The sequence below is a fragment of the Bos indicus x Bos taurus genome, chromosome 20 (assembly GCF_003369695.1).
Source record: "Bos indicus x Bos taurus breed Angus x Brahman F1 hybrid chromosome 20, Bos_hybrid_MaternalHap_v2.0, whole genome shotgun sequence".
In the NCBI taxonomy this organism is placed as follows: Eukaryota; Metazoa; Chordata; class Mammalia; order Artiodactyla; family Bovidae; genus Bos; species Bos indicus x Bos taurus.
The window spans coordinates 35,222,978-35,247,473 of NC_040095.1; the positions used below are offsets into that span (position 1 = coordinate 35,222,978).

Consider the following 24,496-nt stretch of genomic DNA (forward strand, 5'->3'; position numbering starts at 1 on the left):
ATTGATGCCTTGGTCTTAAAAATATTTTGTGGTCTTAAACACCTCTGTCTGAACAAGATAGGTTTTGAAAATGTATTAGGAAATAATTTCTTTTTCTAATTTCTCCGTTACAGATGATTACTGTGAATGCTTCCTTGTTTCCTAGCTCTGTGGCCAACTCATTAATAGCAGTTGGAAATGATGGACTTCAAGAAAGAGACAGAATGGTTCGAGCATGCATTGCCATTATCTGTGAACTAGGTCAGAATTATTCTTTGAGTAGTAAAAATACAGTATTTTAGAAAGAATATATAACACTTTTAATGTGAATTATTTAGGTGTTGGTTAAAAATAAGAATATGAAAAAGTAGGACATTCCTGATAGGGAAGTAGTGGACTTGCTGTTTAAACAGATTATTTCAAAGAGACATTTAAATTCTACAGATTTTAAAAGTTACTCATCATGAAATTTAAGATAAAGGAATTGTCCAAATTCCAGTAATTAGAATAGAATCTCTTAAAGTGTGATTCTCAGACATTAGTTAACCACACTATGTATCTTGATGTGAATGAAAAACAATTCCCTATGTATTAAAAAAAGAATTCTAAATACAGGATTAAAGAGTTAAATGTGGAAAATATGAGGAGAAAAATGGATGACTTTTTTCTGACTTTAAGGAAAGGGAGTTTTGAATTATCGAAAGAAACATTTCATCAGCTGTAGATTTTATTATAAGGAGGTAAGAAAACATGCCATGCCAGAACAAAGAAAAAATAAATATAACAAATATGATAGGTAAAGAACTTATTTATATACAGATCAGTAGGAAAAATAAGTAATTCTCAAAGAAATGCATGGCTAATCAAAGTATTTTAAAGTTTAAAAGTTAAATCTCCCTTATAACCAATTAAATATAATTTTAAATGACAAGAGAAGATCATATTTTTCCCCACTGAAATGGTATAGGTTACATTCACTCTAGATAAAATAAATAAATTAATAACAAAATTTAAAGGAACAGAAGAGCCAAGCCTTTCATTGAGAGTCTAAAATGTACTGTCCACAATACCTGTTGGTTTAAAGAGAAAGTCAGAAATTTGATCAAGAAAATTTTTAAAAATCATGAAGATTTGACTACCTATCAATAAGTGGAATTCCTGGAAAGTCATATACTCAAGTTAACTTTTCATTAGAAGATACTTTTATAATTATGCAAAACATAGTGAAAATAGTGAGTGAACCCAAGAAATAGAAAAGGAGGAAAAAAAGTCAATTTTAAGATAAGCAAGAGGAAAACAATAATAATTTTCAGTCTTAGTGAACAAGATAATTTAATTTGTGTTAAATGGAGGAAGAAAATGATAGACACTATTGTTTTAGATACACAGATTGTTTGAAAAATGCAAAGGTCAGAGAAAGAAAAGGTTAATAGGATAAGGAAGAGAATGTAATAGGAATTTTGAAAAGTATGAGATGAACTTTTTATATAATTGAAAATCTTATTGAAACAAATAGATTTTAATTTCCAGTTGACCCACAGCAGAACACATGATGGATCACAAACCATTGAAGTACTTGATGAATTAATTGCCTCCGAAAAAGACTCATTCACTTCTGTCTTAAAATGTTGTTTCAAAGAACAAATAATTCTCATATACTGTAATCAAATTGAGAGCATTAAAAATGTGTAAATTTAGCAATTTTTTAAATGAAAGTAACATTTTAAATATATAAACACACACATACCTACATAAAGTGAAATAATTAAGATGCTACTATGAGAACATTTTTGAAAAATAATAAATGGAGGGGAAGGGTTTTTTTTTTTCACATGTATTTAAAAAATCTTAAGCTAGGTTATTAAAGAAAAAATGAAAAAGAGTCAATAGTGGCTTACCCTTACACATAGAAAACTTCAGAAAGCATGCTGGGATAATTGAATAAACACTTGAAAAAAATTGAGTTTATCAATATTAAACCAGAGTCTATTTCCTGAGAGATTTAAACTGAAATGTTCACCATGAATTCAGTTAAAGCACACATGTGTGTGTGCGTGCATACAAAGAGAATGCCTGATCTTTGAAGTAAGGGAGGAATTTCTGAGCTTAAAATCTAAAGTTAAATTAGAAATCAGCTAAAAGATTTGAAACAGATAAAGGGCTAATCTTTCCCCTATATAAAGAACTCCTGGCAGTTGACAGGAAAAAACTTTTCAGTAAAACATGGACAAAGGATATGAAAAAACAATTCAGAAGACACTAAGAAAAAAATTTTTTGTCCATGTTTTACTGAATAGTAGAAAGTTTTTTCAGTCAGAAAGCTCAGTTTTAAAATAAAATCCCAGATTTCTGATTATTTTTTAATTATTCCCTATGTAATATGTTAAGTTTTTCTTCTTTATTTTAGCACTTCAGAATCCAGAGGTGGTTGCCCTTCGAGGTGGACTGAACACCATCTTGAAAAATGTGATTGATTGCCAATTAAGTCGAATAAATGAGGCTCTAATTACTACAATTTTGCACCTTCTTAATCATCCAAAGACCCGACAGTATGTACGAGCTGATGTCGAATTAGAGGTAGGATCTTTAATATTCTCTTGTAATTTTAAAATATGACTTTAAATACATACTCTTACTTTGAAATTTTATTTGAAATTTTAAAGTTAATAGATGCAGCACAGCATTAATTATTAAACCTAAATTAATAAGTTTGGCTTATTCCAGCAATATTTTATCACTCATTCAATTTGGATTGAATTGAAAGAATTCTCAAGAATATTTCATCAACATGTGAAGTTTATTCGTTTCTTTATTATCTGTGAAAACTTGACTGAGCAAATTTGAGCACAATTAAGGTTTCATAGACATTTACCTGGAGAAGGAAATGGCAACCCACTCCAGTGTTCTTGCCTGGAGAATCCCAGGGATGGCAGAGCCTGGTGGGCTGCCGTCTATGGGGTCGCACAGAGTCGGACACGACTGAAGCGAGTTAGCAGCAGCAGCAGCAGCAGCAGACATTTACCTGTTTATTTAAGAAGACAATTTCTTTTTAAGGACTGCAGTGTGTTAATTGTATGGGAATAGCTCCTGCTAATTATGTACTATTTATTTATTAAACCATGCTAAAATTTTCTGAACTTGGGAGCACTTGTTGGCAACTAATGGCCATATAGAATTGAAAACAATAGAATAAATATCTTTTTAAAAACACACTGTTGTTTTTCTGTTTTTACTAACTCAGTGTTGTTTTTTCAGTTAGTCTGAAATAGTAAGGCTATTTTTCTATAATAAACTGTGTAGTAGAGTTGGGAATAAAATTATCACCAGCTGTGTTCTTTCTTTCTCTCCCCCTGTCATTTTTGGCCTTGTCTTGTAGCTTGTGGAATACTTAGTTCCCTGACCAGAGATTGAACCTGGGCCCTTGGCTATAGAGTGCAGAGTCCTAACCTCTGAACCACCAGAGAATTCCCACAGACTATTCTTATAGTTTATTTGTGTGAATATATTCAATATTACATTGTTGTCCATTGCAGATATTATTCAGAGTAAGCTTACTATGTTTGTATTTGGGTGTGAAATTATGCAAATTATGAAAGATTTATTCTTCCCTACTTTGCCTGTTTAGATCATTTTATGAAACTTTCTTAAATGTTATAGTTCTGGTCTTATTAGGGCTACTAGAAATATTTTGATATTATAAAATTGACATTAGCTTGTATTATTAACAAATTTCAGTACAACTTTCTCCTTAATAAATGATTTTAAATACATTATTCATGGGCATCCAGTGGGAATGAGCTGGTATTTTTGATATTTCACAGTGTATTTTGCTTTAAGTGTTTTCTTTATCAAGTGGGGAAACTGCCTTTAAGATTGGAGAGATGATCACAATAAAGAAAGATGTGTATAGACCTGTTTTTTTTCTTTTACCTATAAAATTGTACAGCGGATTAGCAGAGCCTTTGTGTATATGAAAAAACCCTCAAAGAATACGGTGGACTTTTTAAGTCCAAAGATGGCTTGGCTTCTTTCTTGTTTTTTTCACAAATGTTAGTTTTTTTTTCTTTAACAAGATTCCCCTGGTGTAGCATAGTGATTGAGAGCTCAGGCCTTACAGATCTGATTTTGATTTTTTTGTTCTATAACCTACTAGCTTTATGATGTGGGACACATTATTAGCCTCTTTTGGATCCATTTTTCACTAGGTAAAATAAAAGTCATGGTTTTTACTTTAATTATTGTGAAGAATAAATACTATAATAATAATGGTAATAGTAATAACAACTAGCATTCTTGTAAAGCTTATAATAAGTTAGGTAATATTTCCAAGTGTTTTACATATATTCATTCTAATCTACATAAATGTTTTAGTTAGTACTTGACACATAATTAATATTCAGTAAATACTGATTGCCTTGGATATTAAATCATTATCATTCAGTTCAGTTCAGTCGCTCAGTCGTGTCCAACTCTTTGTGACCCCTTGAATTGCAGCATGCCAGGCCTCCCTGTCCATCACCAACTCCCAGAGTTCACCCAAACTCATGTGCATCGAGTCGGTGATGCCATCCAGCCTTTTCATCCTCTGTCATCCCCTTCTCCTCCTGCCCCCAATTCCTCCCAGCATCAGGGTCTTTTCCAATGAGTCAACTCTTCGCGTGAGGTGGCCAAAGTATTATCTTCTACTTTATCGTTATCTTCATCCTAGAGTCTGCTGTTAAGAGAATCTTGTCCCCATTTTTATTAATTATATTTTTATAAATTTTCACTTTAATTTGATAACTTTTTCCTATTCTTAACATGTTCCAAATTCTGAAGCAATTCTGGATGAGTACTTAAAGATTTAAGTTCAAAACTTACGAAGTATGTAGAAAAAATACCCAGTCTCTCACTGCTGAAGAGAAAAAAAAGTGTGCTAAAATCTCTATAGTTTTGGAGGTCCATTCTTTAGAAAAAGGAAAACCAAAGGTACACTCAAATCTTAACAAAATTGCAATGGTGTCTCAGTTTAACTCGGTGATTAGAATAAGCTGATCACTCCCTTGAATTGACCTGACTACAGAAGAAAGGATGAACGGTCTCTAATGGAGATAACATCAGTTGGAACCTTTAATCAAATTTACAGTGTCCATCATTCAATCAAAAATTTGACTATGGAAATGAAAAAGGATACATGTAAAAGGTTATGACTGTGTAATTGAAAACTCAAAAGGAATTCCATAGACTCATATCCACAGGTGATTCAGATATTGCAGCCAGAGGGAAAAGATTTTAAAACACCTATGACTAACTTATTAAGAAAAATGGAGAAAAAGAAGAAAATAGATAAAATAATGGAAAATTTTACCATCTAATTGGAATATGAAATATAAGTCAAATGGAGCTAGTATCAAAAAATATAATACCTGAAATTCTGAACTAGATGAAATTAAAAACTCATTTTGCACAAGAAGGTGTCATTAGTAAACTGAAAGAGAAGTCAAAAATCAAAGCATTTGCAGGTGGGTAATAGGAAGAAAATGAACAGAACAAAAGGGATAAAACATAATTGTTGTCTTTGGAAAAGAGAGAGGGAATGAGCAGAAGCAAATATCCAAAGAAACTGTGGTCAAGATTTTGTTTTTAAAACTGGTGAAACTTCATAAAGCTCAGAAAACTCAAGATAATATAAAGAAAACAACTCGTAGGTACATCATGGTAAGATTGTTGAAAACCAACATAACTAAAAATCTTAAAATCAGCTTGAGAAAGAAAGACTACTTTCAAAGGAACAAATCTGACAGCCGATTTCCCAACAGAAATAGTAGAACCAGAAGACAGTAGAGTGGCATCTTTAGAGTGCAAAAGAAATAATGCCACCTCCCCAGAGAAAACGTTTTTCAAAAACAAAGGTAAAATAAAGATTTTTTAGACTAACAGAAAAAGACCCAAGGAAATCTAAAGAAACACTATTCTTTCTTGGATTCCTTGCCTTTATGTCATGAAGACAGTAATGTAACCTATAATGAGGCACACATGAGAAGGAACTCAGCCTTGTTGATAACAATTTGCATGTTGTGAGTGAACCATCTTGAAGCAGATTCTACAGCTTTAGTCAAGCCTTGAGATGACTGTAGCCCTGACCAATATTTTCACTGTGATGTTATGATGGACCCTGAGTCATAACTGCACTGTTAAACTCTTCTGGAGTCCTAACTCACAGAAGCTATGTGAGATAATAAACATTTATTGTTATTTAAAAAATGAGACTGACACAGAGGAAGGTTAAAGGGACTCCTTGCTGCTGCTGCTGCATCACTTCAGTTGTGTCCGACTCTGTGCAACCCCATAGACGGCAGCCCACCAGGCTCCGCTGTCCCTGGGATTCTCCAGGCGAGAACACTGGAGTGGGTTGCCATTTCCTTCTCCGATAAGGGGCTCCTTAGTCAGAACGAAAATGATCTGAGACAAGGAAATGCAAGAAAGAATGAAGGGTGGCAAAAAAAGGTACACATATGACTAAATATAAAAGACTACTCATTGCCAAAAGCAGTATTTGTAATGTCTTAAGTATTTTAAAATTCAGACCACAATAATGTAGTCAGTGCAGAGCAGGGGGGTTAGGTAAATGAATTATAGTAGTTTAAGTTCTGAAATACAGGAGTTTATTACCAAGGTTGCTAAATACAAAGGACAATACACAAAAATAACTTAGATTTCTTTATACTAGCAACAAAAAGAATGGAATTTATAAAATAAAGACATTTAAATAATGTTCAAAAATAAGCAACACTAACATAGTGTTAGAAATCTGTGTAGTCATCTTGGCGGGAGAAGGAGGAGGCTTTGATGATGCTAGTTACAGTGAGTGTGTTTAGTTTGAGAAAAATCTGTCAAACCTCACATTTGTGATTTGTGCACTGTTTAATAGGTACAATACCTGTCAATTTAAAAGTTCAAAAACTGTACATTAAAAGAAATCACTCAAATATATTCTTTGATGATGAGTTTAAAGAAATAAGCTCTTCAAATAAGCTCTAGTTGGGATTATTAAAGATACAGAGAAGTTGGATGAATTTTAGCTTGTTAAAGGAAGAGTGCATTTTATAAGGACTCTTTTCTTTTTCTTGCTTTTTCCTTTTATTAGCGAATTTTAGCACCCTATACCGATTTTCACTACAGACATAGTCCAGATACAGCTGAAGGACAGCTAAAGTGAGTACCATGTGTGTTGCTGTTTAAAATTTTTAGATTTGCCTGATTTGCATGTCAAGCCAGAGCATAATTAGTTTAAGTAAATTTCCTATTTCATGGACTTATATTGTAGTTCTCTTGTAATTAACTATGGCTTAAAAAAATTAAGCTTTTGGGAAATTTAAAGACTGGGAATTAGTTTCTTAATAATCTAAGGTAGGTGGCAGTAGAAACCTAGACCTTTAATCATTTCTCTGCTGTACATTTGTTGTTGTTCAGTCACTAAGTCAGGTCTGACTCTTTGCGACTCCATGGACTGCAGCATGCCAGGCTTTCCTGTCCTTCACTGTCTCCCGAAGTTTGCTCAAACTCATCATGTCTGCTGAGTTGGTGATGCTACCCAACCATCTCATGCTCTTTTGCCCCCTTCTCCTCCTGCCCTCAGTCTTTCCCAGCATCAGGGACTTTTTCAATGAGTCTGCTCTACGCATTAGGTGACTGAAATATTGGAACATCAGCTTCAGCATCAGTCCTTCCAATGAATATTCAGGATTGATTTCCTTTAGGATTGACTGGTTTGATGTTGCTGCCCAAGGGACTCTCAAGAGTCTTCTTCAGCACCATTGTACATATTTTTAGCATAATTACATTGAAATGCTAAAAGAATCAAATAATAATGAGTAGAATGAAGAGCTGCCTTAAATTGAGTATGCAGAAAGATAAGCCATGTAGAATTTTGAGAGTAAGGTTAATAGGGAAATAAAAGGAGATAAAGATTATTTTCCAGAAATGAAGTAGGATGATTTTTCAGAGTCTTTTGGGAGAGAAAAGCACGTGTTCACTAGGAATGCTGGAATAATTATATTTAAATTGATTTAGAGGTCAAATAATACACTATCTGTGGAGTTTTGCCAGTGACACAGTTCCAATAAATATGCTATCAGGTGTAGCATAGTAGGTTTGTTGAATTGCAGATATACATGTTTTTTTAATTCCTCCACTAAGTTTGGGAACATTGTAAATGGGCATATTTTTGTTGTTTTTCATTTTTTCTCCAGAATTAAAAATAGCGGTTTCATATCTTGAAATACCTCCATCACTGTGGATGCATTGCGTGCTGACATCATTTCCTGAGCTAAGAAATTAAGAATAGTTGTTCTCTAGTTAAGACTTCTCAGACTTTATTTTTGCCAAGTTATGAATTGAGATTCTTCAGCCCCTTTCTTTCTTGGCTCCCTATGACACTTGGGCATTCTCCTTACTGATGAAGAATGTATCCATTTTCTATTGCAGCATGACAAACCATTATAAATATAATGGTTTAAAATAGCATTAGTTTATTAGTTCACAATTCAGTAGGTTAGAGGTCTGGCATGGTTCTTACCTGGAGGTGTTAGTGAAGAATCCATTTATCTCTAAGGTCACTCAGATTATTGGCAGAATTCATTCCTTACTCTTGTACAACTGAAGTTCCTGTTTTCTTGATGTCAACTGGGGCCTTCTCTCAGCTTCTAAAGGCCACATTCTTGTCTTGGCACATGGCACTCTCCATCTTCAAACACAACAGAAATTCCTTGAATCTTTGTGCTTTGAATCTCTCCCTGACTTCCTCTTCTCCCTCCAGCTAGAGAAAGCTCTCCAGATCAAACCTACCAGATGATCTGCATATCTTAAGGTCTGTTGGGCTGTATGATATAAACATAATCACAGTCATGGCAGTGACACCATATTCATAGGGATTCAGGCATTAAGACCTACAGTCTTGAGAAGACAGGGGCATTTTTAGAATTTTGCCTACCAGGATAAGTAACAAATGAACCAGGGTACTTAGAGGTGTGGTTAGGTGGGAAGTATATTCCACCAAAATCCTATCTTTCCTGTTTGGTTCAATACTTTTCTTTCCTTAAGTTTCTGGAGTATGGGCAGTTTCTGTAGCATGGGTACATTATGGCTAGGGCATAAGGAAATTGATGGGGTTTGTTTTGTTTTGTTTTTCAATAAAGCTACCAATTTATTGAATAGGTTAGAGGATGGGTTACCAGGCAGTCAATACAAGTGTGTCACAAACATTTTTAAGATAAGGAGCACCAAAAGTTTAGTCACACAGTTATCTAATTCTCATTTCTTCCACCACCCTATGTCCCCATTATAGTTTCTGTTACAGTCTCATGTTGATTAGTATAGCAGAGCTCAGTGTGGTTGGTCTGTATGTGGGGGGATATTTTTAACTATTTTGTTCCACTTTTATTTACCATTCTTTAATTTGATTTTCTTTCATTGGTCTCTATTTATGTCTTTTTTTTTTTCCCTTACCAACTGTCTAGATTTTTGTATTCTCAAATTGTTAAGAACTTTATTAGAAAAGTGAAAAATATGGCACAGAAAAGAAATGGGCTGTTGACAGGGTAGAGGTGGTTGAGGTAACATAAAAGTACATGATTGCTAATTAAGCAAAACTGGCCATGTGCCATACATGAACAGTGTTTAACAATGTAAATAGTTCTATTGGTTAATTGATTGTCATAAACTATTACATAGAAAGAAACAAGTGAGATGATTGGATACCAATTATAAAAGAAGAAAGTAGCTGGTAGTAGGCCCCAACTGACAGAGAACCAAAACCTCACTTATACAACAGCAAGAGAGTGGATTCTGCCAACAGCCTGAATGAACTTAGAAGTAAATGAGTCAGATCAGATCAATCGCTCAGTCGTGTCCGACTCTTTGCAACCCCATGAATCGCAGCACGCCAGGCCTCCCTGTCCATCACCAACTCCCGGAGTTCACTCAGACTCACGTCCATCGAGTCAGTGATGCCATCCAGCCATCTCATCCTCTGTCGTCTCCTTCTCCTCCTGCCCCCAATCCCTCCCAGCATCAGTCTTTTCCAATGAGTCAACTCTTCTCATGAGGCGGCCAAAGTACTGGAGTTTCAGCTTTAGCATCATTCCTTCCAAAGAAATCCCAGGGCTGATCTCCTTCAGAATGGACTGGTTGGAACTCCTTGCAGTCCAAGGGACTCTCAAGAGTCTTCTCCAACACCACAGTTCAAAAGCATCAATTCTTCGGCGCTCAGCTTTCTTCACAGTCCAACTCTCACATCCATACATGACCACTGGAAAAACCATAGCCTTGACTAGACGAACCTTTGTTGGCAAAGTAATGTCTCTGCTTTTCAATATGCTATCTAGGTTGGTCATAACCTTCCTTCCAAGGAGTAAGCGTCTTTTAATTTCATGGCTGCAGTCACCATCTGCAGTGATTTTGGAGCCCAGAAAAATAAAGTCTGACATTGTTTCCAGTGTTTCCCCATCTATTTTCCATGAAGTGGTGGGACCGGATGCCATGATCTTCGTTTTCTGAATGTTGAGCCTTAAGCCAACTTAAGCCAACTCTCCACTTTCACTTTCATCAAGAGGCTTTTTAGTTCCTTCACTTTCTGCCATAAGGGTGGTGTCATCTGCATATCTGAGGTTATTGATATTTCTCCCGGCAATCTTGATTCCAGTTTGTGTTTCTTCCAGCCCAGCGTTTCTCGTGATGTACTCTGCATAGAAGTTAAATAAGCAGGGTGACAATATACAGCCTTGACGAACTCCTTTTCCTATTTGGAACTGTTGTTCCATGTCCAGTTCTAACTGTTGCTTCCTGACCTGCATACAAATTTCTCAAGAGGCAGATCGGGTGGTCTGGTATTCCCATGTCTTCAGAATTTTCCACAGTTTATTGTGATCCACACAGTCAAAGGTTTTGGCATAGTCAATAAAGCAGAAATAGATGTTTTTCTGGAACTCTCTTGCTTTTTCCATGATCCAGCGGATGTTGGCAATTTGATCTCTGCTTCCTCTGCCTTTTCTAAAACCAGCTTGAACATCTGGAAGTTCATGGTTCACATATTGCTCAAGCCTGGCTTGGAGAATTTTGAACATTACTTTACTAGCGTGTGAGATGAGTGCAATTGTGTGGTAGTTTGAGCATCCATTTGCATTGGCTTTCTTTGGGATTGGAATGAAAACGGACCTTTTCCAGTCCTGTGGCCACTGCTGAGTTTTCCCAATTTGCTGGCATATTGAGTGCAGCACTTTCACAGAATGATCTTTCAGGATTTGGAATAGCTCAACTGGAATTCTATCACCTCCAGTAGCTTTGTTCGTAGTGATGCTTTCTAAGGCCCACTTGACTTCACATTCCAGGATGTCTGGCTCTAGGTCAGTGATCACACCATCGTGATTATCTTGGTCGTGAAGATCTTTTTTGTACAGTTCTTCTGTGTATTCTTGCCATCTCTTCTTAATATCTTCTGCTTCTGTTAGGTCCATACCATTTCTGTCCTTTATCGAGCCCATCTTTGCATGAAATGTTCCTTTGGTATCTCTGATTTTGTTGAAGAGATCCCTAGTCTTTCCCATTCTGTTGTTTTCCTCTATTTCTTTGCATTGATTGCTGAAGAAGGCTTTCTTATCTCTTCTTGCTATTCTTTGGAACTCTGCATTCAGATGTTTATATCTTTCCTTTTTCCTTTGCTTTTTGCTTCTCTTCTTTTCACAGCTATTTGTAAGGCCTCCCCAGACAGCCATTTTGCTTTTTTGCATTTCTTTTCCATGGGAATGGTCTTGATCCCTGTCTCCTGTACAGTGTCACGAACCTCATTCCATAGTTCATCAGGCACTCTATCTATCAGATCTAGGCCCTTAAATCTATTTCTCACTTCCACTGTATAATCATAAGGGATTTGATTTAGGTCATACCTGAATGGTCTAGTGGTTTTCCCTACTGTCTTAAATTTAAGTCTGAATTTGACAGTAAGGAGTTCATGGTCTGAGCCACAGTCAGCTCCTGGTCTTGTTTTGCTGACTGTATAGAGCTTCTCCATCTTTGGCTGCAAAGAATATAATCAACCTGATTTCAGTGTTGACCATCTGGTGATGTCCATGTGTAGAGTCTTCTCTTGTGGTGTTGGAAGAGGGTGTTTGTTATGACCAGTGCATTTTCTTGGCAAAACTCTATTAGTCTTTGCCCTGCTGCATTGCGTATTCCAAGGCCAAATTTGCCTGTTACTCGAGGTGTTTCTTGACTTCCTACTTGTGCATTCCCATCCCCTATAATGAAAAGGACATCTTTTTTGGATGTTAGTTCTAAAAGGTCTTGTAGGTCATCATAGAACCGTTCAACTTCAGCTTCTTCAGTGTTACTGGTTGGGGCATAGACTTGGATTACTGTGATATTGAATGGTTTGCCTTGGAAACGAACAGAGATTATTCTGTCGTTTTTGAGATTGCATCCAAGTACTGCATTTCGGACTCTTTTGTTGACCATGATGGCCACTCCATTTCTTCTGAGGGATTCCTGCCCGCAGTAGTAGATATAATGGTCATCTGAGTTTAATTCACCCATTCCAGTCCATTTCAGTTCACTGATTCCTAGAATGTTGACATTCACTCTTGCCATCTCCTGTTTGACCACTTCCAATTTGCCTTGATTCATGGACCTGACATTCCAGGTTCCTATGCAATATTGCTCTTTACAGAGTCGGACCTTGCTTCTATCACCAGTCACATCCTCACCTGGGTATTGTTTTTGCTTTGGCTCCATCCCTTCATTCTTTCTGGAGTTATTTCTCCACGGATCTCCAGTAGCATATTGCACACCTACTGACCTGGGGAGTTTCTCTTTCAGTATCCTATCATTTTGCCTTTTCATACTGTTCATGGGGTTCTCAAGGCAAGAATACTGAAGTGGTTTGCCATTCCCTTCTCCAGTGGACCACATTCTGTCAGACCTCTCCACCGTGACCCGCCCGTCTTGGGTTGCCCCACGGGCATGGCTTAGTTTCATTGAGTTAGACAAGGCTGTGGTCCTAGTGTGATTAGATTGACTAGTTTTCTGTGAGTATGGTTTCAGTGTTTTTGCCCTCTGATGCCCTCTTGCAACACCTACCGTCTTCCTTGGGTTTCTCTTACCTTGGGTGTGGGGTATCTCTTCACGGCTGCTCCAGCAAAGCGCAGCCATTGCTCCTTACCTTGGACAAGGGGTATCTCCTCAGCGCCGCCCTTCCTGACCTTCAATGTGGAATAGCTCCTCTAGGCCCTCCTGCGCCCGTGCAGCCAATAATACCTAATTATTTAATAATATTAGTGAATATACAGCTTGTTGAGCTTGCTTGGTAGAATAAGTAGAATAAGCTTGCTCAGATAAGTTTGGGACAAGACTTTTGAAGTAAAGAGAACACATGTAGTAACAGAGGTTTATGTGGTAATTTTCTTTGCTAAAGGGCAGTCTTTTGACAGAGATGCTTCTTAAGCAGGCTGGTGGTGTTGCCAATGCTTACAGGTGTTAGTGAGCTATCTAAGTTTTCAGAAAGAGCAGGAAAAGTAGAACTCAGAAAAGCAGAATTTATAATTTGTTTTAAAACATGAATTTCTCATGTGGGAAGGCGTGATCAGTACATAATTGAGTAATTTGCTTTGAGGTAGATCTTATCTTTATTTTTTTAAGTGTATTTTAAATTTCCTATGTAATACTTAAATATTAAGTAGTGATAGCTGTTACTCTGATATAGTAATAGGGCAAAACTAACTTTTTATTTAAACATTTAATTTGTTTGACTCTACCCCCACCCCATCCAACAGAGAAGACAGAGAAGCAAGGTTTCTAGCCAGTAAAATGGGAATCATAGCAACATTCCGGTCATGGGCAGGTAAGTTCCTCTGTGTTACTTTGTATCATATAAGACAAACTTGACTATTTTTTCAAATGTTAACTTATTGTAGCATCTCATTTATATGTTAGCATGGTCTTTTTTTATGTGTTATCATTAGAACCAAGAGGGGTTTAATATACAGTATTAAAATTGACCATTTGTAAGTCAACATGCTGATGATAACCTAGACATTTAAATAAAAAATTTGAACATGATCTGTACCAAAAAAGATTTTAAAAATGTTAGTTGAATACATAGCTAAAGTTTCTTACCTTAAAGTATAATGTAGAATGTTATAAATACCTAATAAGCAAGATAGTAGTCCCAAATACCTTTCCTTTTGTTTCTTTATTTTGTTTTGGGATGTGTTCTTTAAATTTCTTATTGAAATACAGTTGATATATAATGTGCTTCTGGTGTATAGCAGAGTGATTCAGAGAAAGATATATATATATATATGTTCCTTTTCATATTCTTCCCATTATTGTTTGTTATAATGAATATAGTTGCCTGTGCTATACCTATATTGCAGGACCTTGTTTATTTTTTATATAGCAGTGTGTATCTATAAATCCGAACTCCTAATTTATTGCTCCCTCACTTCTTTTCCCCCTTGGTAACCATATGTTTGTTTTCTCTGTTTGCAAGTCTGTTTATGATTTCATAAATAAATTCATTTGTATCATATTTTAGATTCCACATATAAGTGATATCATATAGTATTTGTCTTTGTCTGACTTCATTTAGTACGATGATAATCTGTAGGTCCATTTGTGTTGCTACATATGCCATTATTTTATTCTATATTATAACTGAATAATATTTCATTTTATATATATACCACATCTTCTTTATCTGTTCATCTGTTGATGGACATTTAAGTTGCTTCTGTGTCTTAAACTATTAAAATAGTGCTGCGGTGAACACTGGGGTGGATGTTCTTTTCACATTTCAGTTTTCCCTGGATATATGCTCAGGAGTGGAATTCCAGGATCATATGGTAACTCTATTTTTAGTTTTTAAGGAAACATCCATACTATTTTCTATAATGGCTACATTAATTTACATTCCTGCCAATAGTGTGAGGGGCTTTCTGTTGCTCCACAGCCTCTCCGGTGTTTATTATTTGTAGACTTTTTAATGATGGACATTCTTACTGGTGTGAGGTGATAACCTCATTGTAGTTTTGATTTGTATTTGTCTAATAATAATTAGTGATGTTGAACATCTTTTTGTGTGCCTATTGACCATCTGCATGTGTTATTGGAAGACATATCTACGTAGGCCTTCTTCCTTTTTTTTTTTTTATTAGATTGCTTTGTTTTTTTGTTACTGTGTTGTGTGAGCTGTTTAGATATTTTGGAAGTTAATCCCTTGTCAGTTGCATCATTTGCAAATACTTTCTCCCATTCTGTAAGTTGTCTTTTCATTTTGTTTATGGTTTCCTCTCTATGTAAAAGCTTAAAAATTTGATTAGGTCTCATTTGTCCATTTTTACTTTTGTTGTAAAAATTTTTTTATTGGAGTACAGTTTATATACAATGTTGTGTTAGTTTCAGGTGTACAGCAAAGTGAATCAGTTATACATATATCCACTTAAAAAATTTTTTTTCTTCTCAAATAGGCCATTACAAAGTGTTGAGCAGTGTTCCCTGTGCTATACAGTAGGTTATTATTAGTTATCTGTTTTATACATCAAATCAGATCAGATCAGTCGCTCAGTCGTGTCTGACTCTTTGTGACCCCATGAATCGCAGCACGCCAGGCCTCCCTGTCCATCACCAACTCTCGGAGTTCACTGAGACTCACGTCCATCAAGTCAGTAATGTCATCCAGGCATCTCATCCTCTGCCGTCCCCTTCTCCTCTTGCCCCCAGTCTCTCCCAGCATGAGAGTCTTTTCCAGTGAGTCAACTCTTCTCATGAGGTGGCCAAAGTACTGGAGTTTCAGCTTTAGCATCATTCCTTCCAAAGAGATCCCAGGGCTGATCTCCTTCAGAATGGACTGTTTGGATCTCCTTGCAGTCCAAGGGACTCTCAAGAGTCTTCTCCAACACCACAGTTCAAAAGCATCAATTCTTCGGCGCTCAGCTTTCTTCACAGTCCAACTCTCACATCCATACATGACCACTGGAAAAACCATAGCCTTGACTAGATGGAACTTTGTTGGCAAAGTAATGTCTCTGCTTTTGAATATGCTATCTAGGTTGGTCATAACTTTCCTTCCAAGGAGTAAGCGTCTTTTAATTTCATGGCTGCAGTCACCATCTGTAGTGATGTTGGAGCCCAGAAAAATAAAGTCTGACACTGTTTCCACTGTTTCCCCGTCTATTTGCCAAGAAGTGATGGGACCGGATGCCATGATCTTCGTTTTCTGAATGTTGAGCGTTAAGCCAACTTTTTCACTCTCCACTTTCACTTTCATCAGGAGGCTTTTGAGTTCCTCTTCACTTTCTGCCATAAGGGTGGTGTTATCTGCATATCTGAGGTTATTGATATTTCTCCCAGCAATCTTGATTCCAGCTTGTGCTTCTTCCAGTCCACTGTTTCTCATGATGTACTCTGCATAGAAGTTAAATAAGCAGGGTGACAATATACAGCCTTGACGTACTCCTTTTCCTATTTGGAACCAGTCTGTTCCATGTCCAGTTCTAACTGTTGCTTCCTGACCTGCATACAAATTTCTCAAGAGGCAGATCAGGTGGTCTGGTATTCCCATCTCTTTCAGAATTTTCCACAGTTTATTGTGATCCACATGGTCAAAGGCTTTGGCATAGTCAATAAAGCAGAAATAGATGTTTTTCTGGAACTCTCTTGCTTTTTCCATGATCCAGCGGATGTTGGCAATTTGATCTCTGCTTCCTCTGCCTTTTCTAAAACCAGCTTGAACATCAGGAAGTTCATGGTTCACGTATTGCTGAAGCCTGGCTTGGAGAATTTTGAGCATTACTTAACTAGCGTGTGAGATGAGTGCAATTGTGCGGTAGTTTGAGCATTCTTTGGCATTGCCTTTCTTTGGGATTGGAATGAAAACAGACCTTTTCCAGTCCTGTGGCCACTGCTGAGTTTTCCCAATTTGCTGGCATATTGAGTGCAGCACTTTCACAGCATCATCTTTTAGGATTTGGAATGGTTAAACTGGAATTCCATCACCTCCACTAGCTTTGTTCGTAGTGATGCTTTCTAAGGCCCACTTGACTTCACATTCCAGGATGTCTGGCTCTAGGTCAGTGATCACACCATCGTGATTATCTTGGTCGTGAAGATCTTTTTTGTACAGTTCTTCTGTATAGTCTTGTCATCTCTTCTTAATATCTTCTGCTTCTGTTAGGTCCATACCATTTCTGTCCTTTATCGAGCCCATCTTTGCATGAAATGTTCCTTTGGTATCTCTGATTTTGTTGAAGAGATCCCTAGTCTTTCCCATTCTGTTGTTTTCCTCTATTTCTTTGCATTGATCGCTGAAGAAGGCTTTCTTATCTCTTCTTGCTGTGCTTTGAAACTCTGCATTCAGATGTTTATATCTTTCCTTTCTCCTTTGCTTTTTGCTTCTCTTCTTTTCACAGCTATTTGTAAGGCCTCCCCAGACAGCCATTTTGCTTTTTTGCATTTCTTTTCCATGGGGATGGTCTTGATCCCTGTCTCCTGTACAGTGTCACGAACCTCATTCCATAGTTCATCAGGCACTCTATCTATCAGATCTAGGCCCTTAAATCTATTTCTCACTTCCACTGTATAATCATAAGGGATTTGATTTAGGTCATACCTGAATGGTCTAGTGGTTTTCCCTACTTTCTTAAATTTAAGTCTGAATTTGACAGTAAGGAGTTCATGGTCTGAGCCACAGTCAGCTCCTGGTCTTGTTTTGCTGACTGTATAGAGCTTCTCCATCTTTGGTTGCAAAGAATATAATCAATCTGATTTCGGTGTTGACCATCTGGTGATGTCCATGTGTAGAGTCTTCTCTTGTGTTGTTGGAAGAGGGTGTTTGTTATGACCAGTGCATTTTCTTGGCAAAACTCTATTAGTCTTTGCCCTGCTGCATTGCGTATTCCAAGGCCAAATTTGCCTGTTACTCGAGGTGTTTCTTGACTTCCTACTTGTGCATTCCAGTCCCCTATAATGAAAAGGACATCTTTTTTATACATAGATGTTTAAACATTTTATACGTACATGTTTTATACATAGTAGTGTATATATGTTAGTCCTGGTCTTCCAATTTATCCCCACCTCCATCCCCTGGTAACCATAAGTTTGTTTTCTACGTCTATGACTTGACTTTACTTCTGTTTTGTAAGTAAGTTTATTTGTATCCTGTCCCCTTTTCTTTAGATTGCACATGTAAGCAATATCATATCTGTCTTTCTGTGTCTGAATTACCTCACTCAGCATGACAGTCTCCAGTTTCATCCACGTTGTTGCAGATGGCATTATTTTTCTTTTTTATTGCAGTAGTAGTGCATTGTATATATGTACCACATATTCTTGGTATATCATGTTCTTAGTTTGTGAAAATGACTATACTATCCAAAGCAATCTACAGAGTCAGTGCAATCTCTGTCAAATTACCAATGGCATTTTTCTCAGAACTAGAACAAAAATTTGTATGGAAACACAAAAGGCCCTGAATAGTGAATGCAATTTTGAGAAAGAAAAAATGGAGCTAGAGGAATTAGTCTCCCTGACTTCAGACTAGCCTACAAAGCTACATTTATCAAAATGATATGGTATTGGCACAAAGACAGAAATATATAATCAATAGAAAAGGATAGAAAGCCCAGAAATAAACCCACTCACCTATGGTCAATTAATCTATGACAAAGGAGGCAAGAATATGCAGTGGAGAAAAGATAGTTTCTTCAATAAGTGGTTGGTGCTAGGAAACTGGACAGCTACATATAAAAGAATGAAATTAGAACATTCTTTGCATCATACACAAAAATAAATTCAAAATGGACTAAAGACCTCTAAGGCCAGACACTATAAAGCTCTTAGAGGAAAATATAGGCAAAACACCCTTTTACCCAAATCACAGCCTGATCTTTTTTAAATTTTTTTATTAATTTCTCCTAACGTAGTGAAAAAAACAAAACAAAAAAACCCAAATAAACAAATGGGATCTAATTTAACTTAAAAGCTTTTATACAGCCAAGGGAACCATAAACAACAGAAAGGCAGCCCTCAGACTGGGAAAAAATATTTGCAAATGAAGCAACTGTCCAAGGGATTAATCTCCAAAATATATAAATGATTCATGCAACTCAATATCAAAGACACAAATGAAATGACTCAATCAAAAAATGGGTGGAAGGTCTAAATAAATATTTCTCTAAAGAAGACATACAGATGGCCAAAAAGCAGATGAAAAAATGCTCAATATCATTAGGAAATGCAAATCAAAACTACAGTGAGGTATCACTGATCAGAATGGCATTGTTAAAGAATCTGTAGGCAGTAAATGTAGAGAAAGTGTGGAGAAAAGGGACCCCTCCTACACTCTTACTGGGAATGTAAATTGAAACAGCCACTATTGGAGAACCGTATGGAGATTCCTTAAAAAACTAAAAATATCAATAGAGCTACCATATGACGTAGCAATCCCACTCCTGGGCAAATACCCAGAGAAAGCCATATTTTTGCTCTTATTTCTATTGCTGAGCAGTCCAGAATTTCTTGAGAACCTTTTTGAATGTAATTTAAATGGTAAATTTATTGATAATCTCTACTTAGTTGGAAATTCAGAGAATTTTTGAAATATACTATCACTTATGATGATCAAATAATATAATAGTGTAATTTAGCTTTGAAAAATGTCACATTTTGTATTATGAATACATCTTTTGAAATTCATATCAGTGATTTTTTTTATCCTTTATAGGTATTATTAATTTATGTAAACCTGGAAACTCTGGGATTCAGTCTCTAATTGGAGTACTTTGCATTCCAAATATGGAAATAAGGGTAGGTAAAAATTACTCTGTATCAGAATTTTAGTGGAGGAAATTAATTGGAGAAAAGTTTCAAGTGGTGTTTTTCCTCATGAATTGTTAATCTGTATCACAGAACATTTTAAAAATACAGGAATAAATATTTATGACTTAGTTGTACACTAAGGAAAAGAATATGAATCATTTGAAACAATGCTGTTGTTAGGAACTATGGATGTATTAAAATTATATTAAAATATGGCATCAATTATGCCTTTTCTTTCTTTGAAATTAACTATGCTTTATTTAATAAAAGGTATAGACATTTCACAGGGGCATTCTCATTGTAAAAGTTTCAAGCAATACAGAAAACTATACTTAGGGGAAAGTAAGCATAGTAGTTATGCAACTTATGCTTTCTAACTTTTATTTTTATGTTATGAGCAATGGTTTTGATTAAAATTGGGGTACTTATATGCTTAATTATTAGACATAGCCCTAAATTATTAGGGCTTTACTGGTGGCTCAGATGGTAAAGAATCTGCCTGCAATGCAGGAGACCCAAGTTCTGTCCCTGAGTTGGGAAGGTCCCCTGGATAAGGAAATGACAACCCACTCCAGTTTTCTTGCCTGGAGAATTCCATGGGCAGAGGAGCCTGGCGGGCTACAGTCTATGGGGTCACAGAGAATCAGACACAACTGAGTAACTAACACTTCACTTTCTAAATTATTAATGTGTACAAATTGTATAAAACAGCTAAAACAGATTGAAATTAGAGGGAAAGAAATTAACTCTTCACAAGGTTCTTCCTTTTCCCCTTCTGTGTTTTTCTTTTAATGTTCAAAGGAACAAAACTTGCCCCCCTGTTTCTAATTATTAGTACAAATATTAGCTAGAGGTGCCTTGCTTAAAATGTGAACTAAAAACAAAAGCATCTAAACCATGGAAGGATGTAATTAAGGATGGAAAGATCTATAAGCAGGGAACTAAAGGTTCCAATTCAGCTGACTTCTTACTCAGCAAAAAAACATGCTCTTTTGAGTTTGGCCAGACTGATTTTATTATTTATAGCTCCATGACCTTAGGCAAATTATTTTAAACCTTTAAATCTATTTCTTCATGTCTACAATGGGGATAATACAAGATTTATTGAAAAAGTTACATCATGTATATGTAGTAAGCATTCAGTACTTTTCTCTAATATAGGCAGAAACAGTTTTCTAAAATATAGTAGTTCTCTTTTTACCAATTTTTAAATCTGTGAATAGGACATTTAAAAATTTTTAAGTGAAGATTTATTCTGTAAAAACAAATGAACTGTATTTTTTTTTTTTTTTTTTTTACTTTCAGCGAGGTCTCCTTGAAGTGCTTTATGATATATTTCGTCTTCCTCTACCTGTTGTGACTGAAGAGTTCATAGAAGCACTACTCAGTGTAGGTAAGTATTGAAGTGCATTCACTGTTCATATATTGTAATTTTTTAAATGACTTACCTAATGGAGGCAGAATCCCTCGAAGGGAAAATACTAAAATAAGTATTGAATATCACTTTCTTTTCTTATTGCATATTTGTGGCATGAAATTAATATAAAAATAAAATCTCAGGTGAACTTCTAAAAAGAAATTTTAATTTCTTCTCTGTCTTCATAATTCCTGAAATTAGCAGTGAAATTAATAATAGAAGGATGGATCAAGAAAGGAAGAGAGGAGATAATAAGAAACCTTTTGCAATTCTCAAATTAGATTATTTGATTTTCAAATTTTATTTTAGCTAAATGACTCTAAACCCTTGAATGAAGAAAGTTAAAGTTAGATTTATGTAAACCCTTCATTTACAGAAATCATTTTTTTCTGTACGCCTTTTTGAGTCTTTTTCTTTTCTTTTTTTTTTAGCCAACAGTTAAAATTATTTATAGCCTGGTTGTATGCTATGCTGTGCTAAATTGCTTCAGTTGTGTCTGACCCTTTGCGACCCTATGGAGTGTAACTTGCCAGGCTCCTCTGTCCATGGATAGCTTGTTTAGCTGATGGTTATTTAAACTGTTTCATTGATGTACTATTTTCTTCTATCTAAATTTATTTTAGATCCAGGTAGATTCCAAGACAGTTGGAGGCTTTCAGATGGCTTTGTAGCAGCTGAGGCAAAAACTATTCTTCCTCATCGTGCCAGATCCAGGTAGAATTTAAGTACAGAAATAATTCAGATTTATTACAGTTGCTATTTTTATGTTCAGTTTTCTAGTGTATGGAACAAGATTTAAAATTTTCTGTGCTGTATTTATTTCCAGGCCAGACCTCATGGATAATTATTTGGCACTGATACTCTCAGCATTTATTCGTAATGGACTTTTAGAAGTAAGAATTATAAACCTTCTTCTATTTTATTTTCTCTAGCAGTTCTTTCAGAGCAACAAACATGATGCATAGGTGTGTTCATGTATGCTATTTTGCAACTGTGATATTTTCTTTTTATTTTCAAAGGGTTTGGTTGAGGTAATAACAAACAGTGACGACCATATCTCAGTTAGAGCCACCATCCTTTTAGGAGAACTTTTACATATGGTAAGTTTAACAACTTTTGATTATGTTTTGTACATTAATGTTTTAATTTATGAAACAAGGCTATTTTAACAGTGTTACTTTGCATTATCTCAAAAACATAAGTTTGCATTTATTTGGATATGTATCTTTGCATTACAAAGAGCCCTTGATACTTTGTATCATATATATATAGGCTAGTTTTTTAAATGGAAAAAATATAAAGTACTGAATACTCACTTTCAATGTTGACATTTTGAGTCCATAAATATCTTTCTTTAGAATCTTTAGAATGACTTCCTACCTAAAAATTACAGAATTACAAAACTATAGATATTACTTTAATCAGCTAGGGATCGAATTGATAACAGTAAGTGCGTAAATTTTAGAAAACTTTGTGAAGGAAAAATCTAAATTTAACTGCCTTATTTGAACATGTACTTCTCTGTAAACTTGTCAGTTGAGGTTTGTTTTGAAAGGTGGGAATCTTTTTTGGGGGGACATGGTTTTATGACATCAGTAACTTGTGGAAACAAGGAGCTAGCCAAGTGATCTGATCATTTTCAATACCTAGCAGATGAAGTAGTGAGGGTACTCTGACCATTTACAAATTAGAAATTTATATTTCTAAGTCTGTTAGTTAACAAGTGTGAAAGTCGCTCAGTCATGTCCAACTCTTTGCAACCCCATGGACCATAGCCTGCCAGGCTCCTCTGTCCATGGAATTCTCCAGGCCAGAATACTGGAGTGGGTAACCGTTTCCTTCTCCAGGGGATCTTCCCAGCCCAGGGATTGAACCAGGTCTCCTGCATTGCAAGTGTATTCTTTACCGTTTGAGCCACCAGGGAATCCCATTAGTTAATAAAATACTAAATAAAAAGAACCACTCTGAACTCATTAAGGAAGAAGTAACCCTATGGTAAATCATTTGAAATTATGTTACGGCTTGTTATTACTGTCAGATTATTTTTTGTTTTTATAGTTGTGTTTGGCCCCCTCCATCACCAGGGTTTTTTCTGTATAGAAGTTCAGCTTTGTGAATGAGGAAAAGAAAATTAAGCAGTTTAATGATAACTGTCTTGTTTATCAGTAAGTTATTTAGCCACTTGCTCTGTTAAGCCCATCTATGAAAGAATTAATATTGCAGGTTTTGTTTGGAAAGCAAAAGGCAAGTTTCTTAAAGATTGTTGGAATTATGAGACAAACCTCTTTTGAGAAGCTGGCTTTTAAACCTAAGAGGTAAACTTGTAAATTATGATATTGCATCCAGCATTTTAAATTCTACTTTTAACATAACATTATAGCACTGAATCTAAGTTTTGACCTAACATCCTTTTAAATTATTTAAGAATTGAGTTTAATTGGATACCACTTAAGATTATAAATTAAAGTTAAGATTAAGGATCTATGGAATTTAGAGTTTTATTAATGTAATCTGAGCCTGTATCCTTGTATTTGTTACATGTCATCCTTGATGAAAGCAAATAAGATAAAAATAATAATATGTATCAGAAAGTAAATGATTAACTCTGTGGCTAACATAAAATACGCTTTTTAAACTTTTTATAAAATACTATTTTTCATTTTAGGCAAACACAATTCTTCCTCATTCACATAGCCATCATTTGCACTGCCTGCCAACCCTAATGAATATGGCTGCATCCTTTGATATCCCTAAGGAAAAGAGATTGTAAGTATCCAGGTTCTAGCAAAGCTTGTGCGTAGTATATTTAATACTCACTTAGGTGTCCTTATCTTCTTTTTAAGAAAGTAGTATATATAGGTTATTCCTGAGAATTCTTTTAGGGAAGCCTTTGGATAAGAGGAAAGTTTGTAGTTTTTTAAAAATAATTTGTATTTTAGGCTACAAAGTATTTTGGCTTGGTAAAGTCAACCTTTTCTCACGTGTTTCTGGACAAGGACATAAAATTTCTACTGGATCAGTAAAAATATTGGGATTGAGAGTTTTTTGGACAATTGTATGTTTTGAGCAACAATTCAGTCTCTTTCTCAATGTCTAAATTATATCAGATTAAAGCACAAAGACTAACAGTGTTATTTTTTTTATATTTGGGGTTAAAAATGTTGAGGAAAAAAAATGTTGGAATTTAGTAGCCCATACTTTAGGCATCGAAGTAAGCTAAACTCTTGGTGCTAAAGGAAATACTGCAAATATAGA

General features: G+C 35.5%; 1 protein-coding gene across 5 annotated transcripts in view; it reads left to right on the forward strand.

The window, feature by feature from the left end:
- Window positions 1-24,496, forward strand: part of RICTOR (RPTOR independent companion of MTOR complex 2) — a 137,899-nt gene that overhangs the window by 72,834 nt on the left and 40,569 nt on the right. For all 5 annotated transcript variants that reach the window (XM_027520538.1, XM_027520539.1, XM_027520540.1 and 2 more), the window contains 10 exons: window positions 114-240; window positions 2,387-2,556; window positions 7,106-7,173; window positions 13,782-13,849; window positions 19,730-19,812; window positions 21,130-21,217; window positions 21,865-21,955; window positions 22,068-22,134; window positions 22,261-22,341; window positions 23,907-24,007. In XM_027520538.1, the coding sequence (XP_027376339.1) occupies window positions 114-240; window positions 2,387-2,556; window positions 7,106-7,173; window positions 13,782-13,849; window positions 19,730-19,812; window positions 21,130-21,217; window positions 21,865-21,955; window positions 22,068-22,134; window positions 22,261-22,341; window positions 23,907-24,007 (944 nt within the window). The remainder of the gene's footprint in view (window positions 1-113; window positions 241-2,386; window positions 2,557-7,105; window positions 7,174-13,781; window positions 13,850-19,729; window positions 19,813-21,129; window positions 21,218-21,864; window positions 21,956-22,067; window positions 22,135-22,260; window positions 22,342-23,906; window positions 24,008-24,496) is intronic.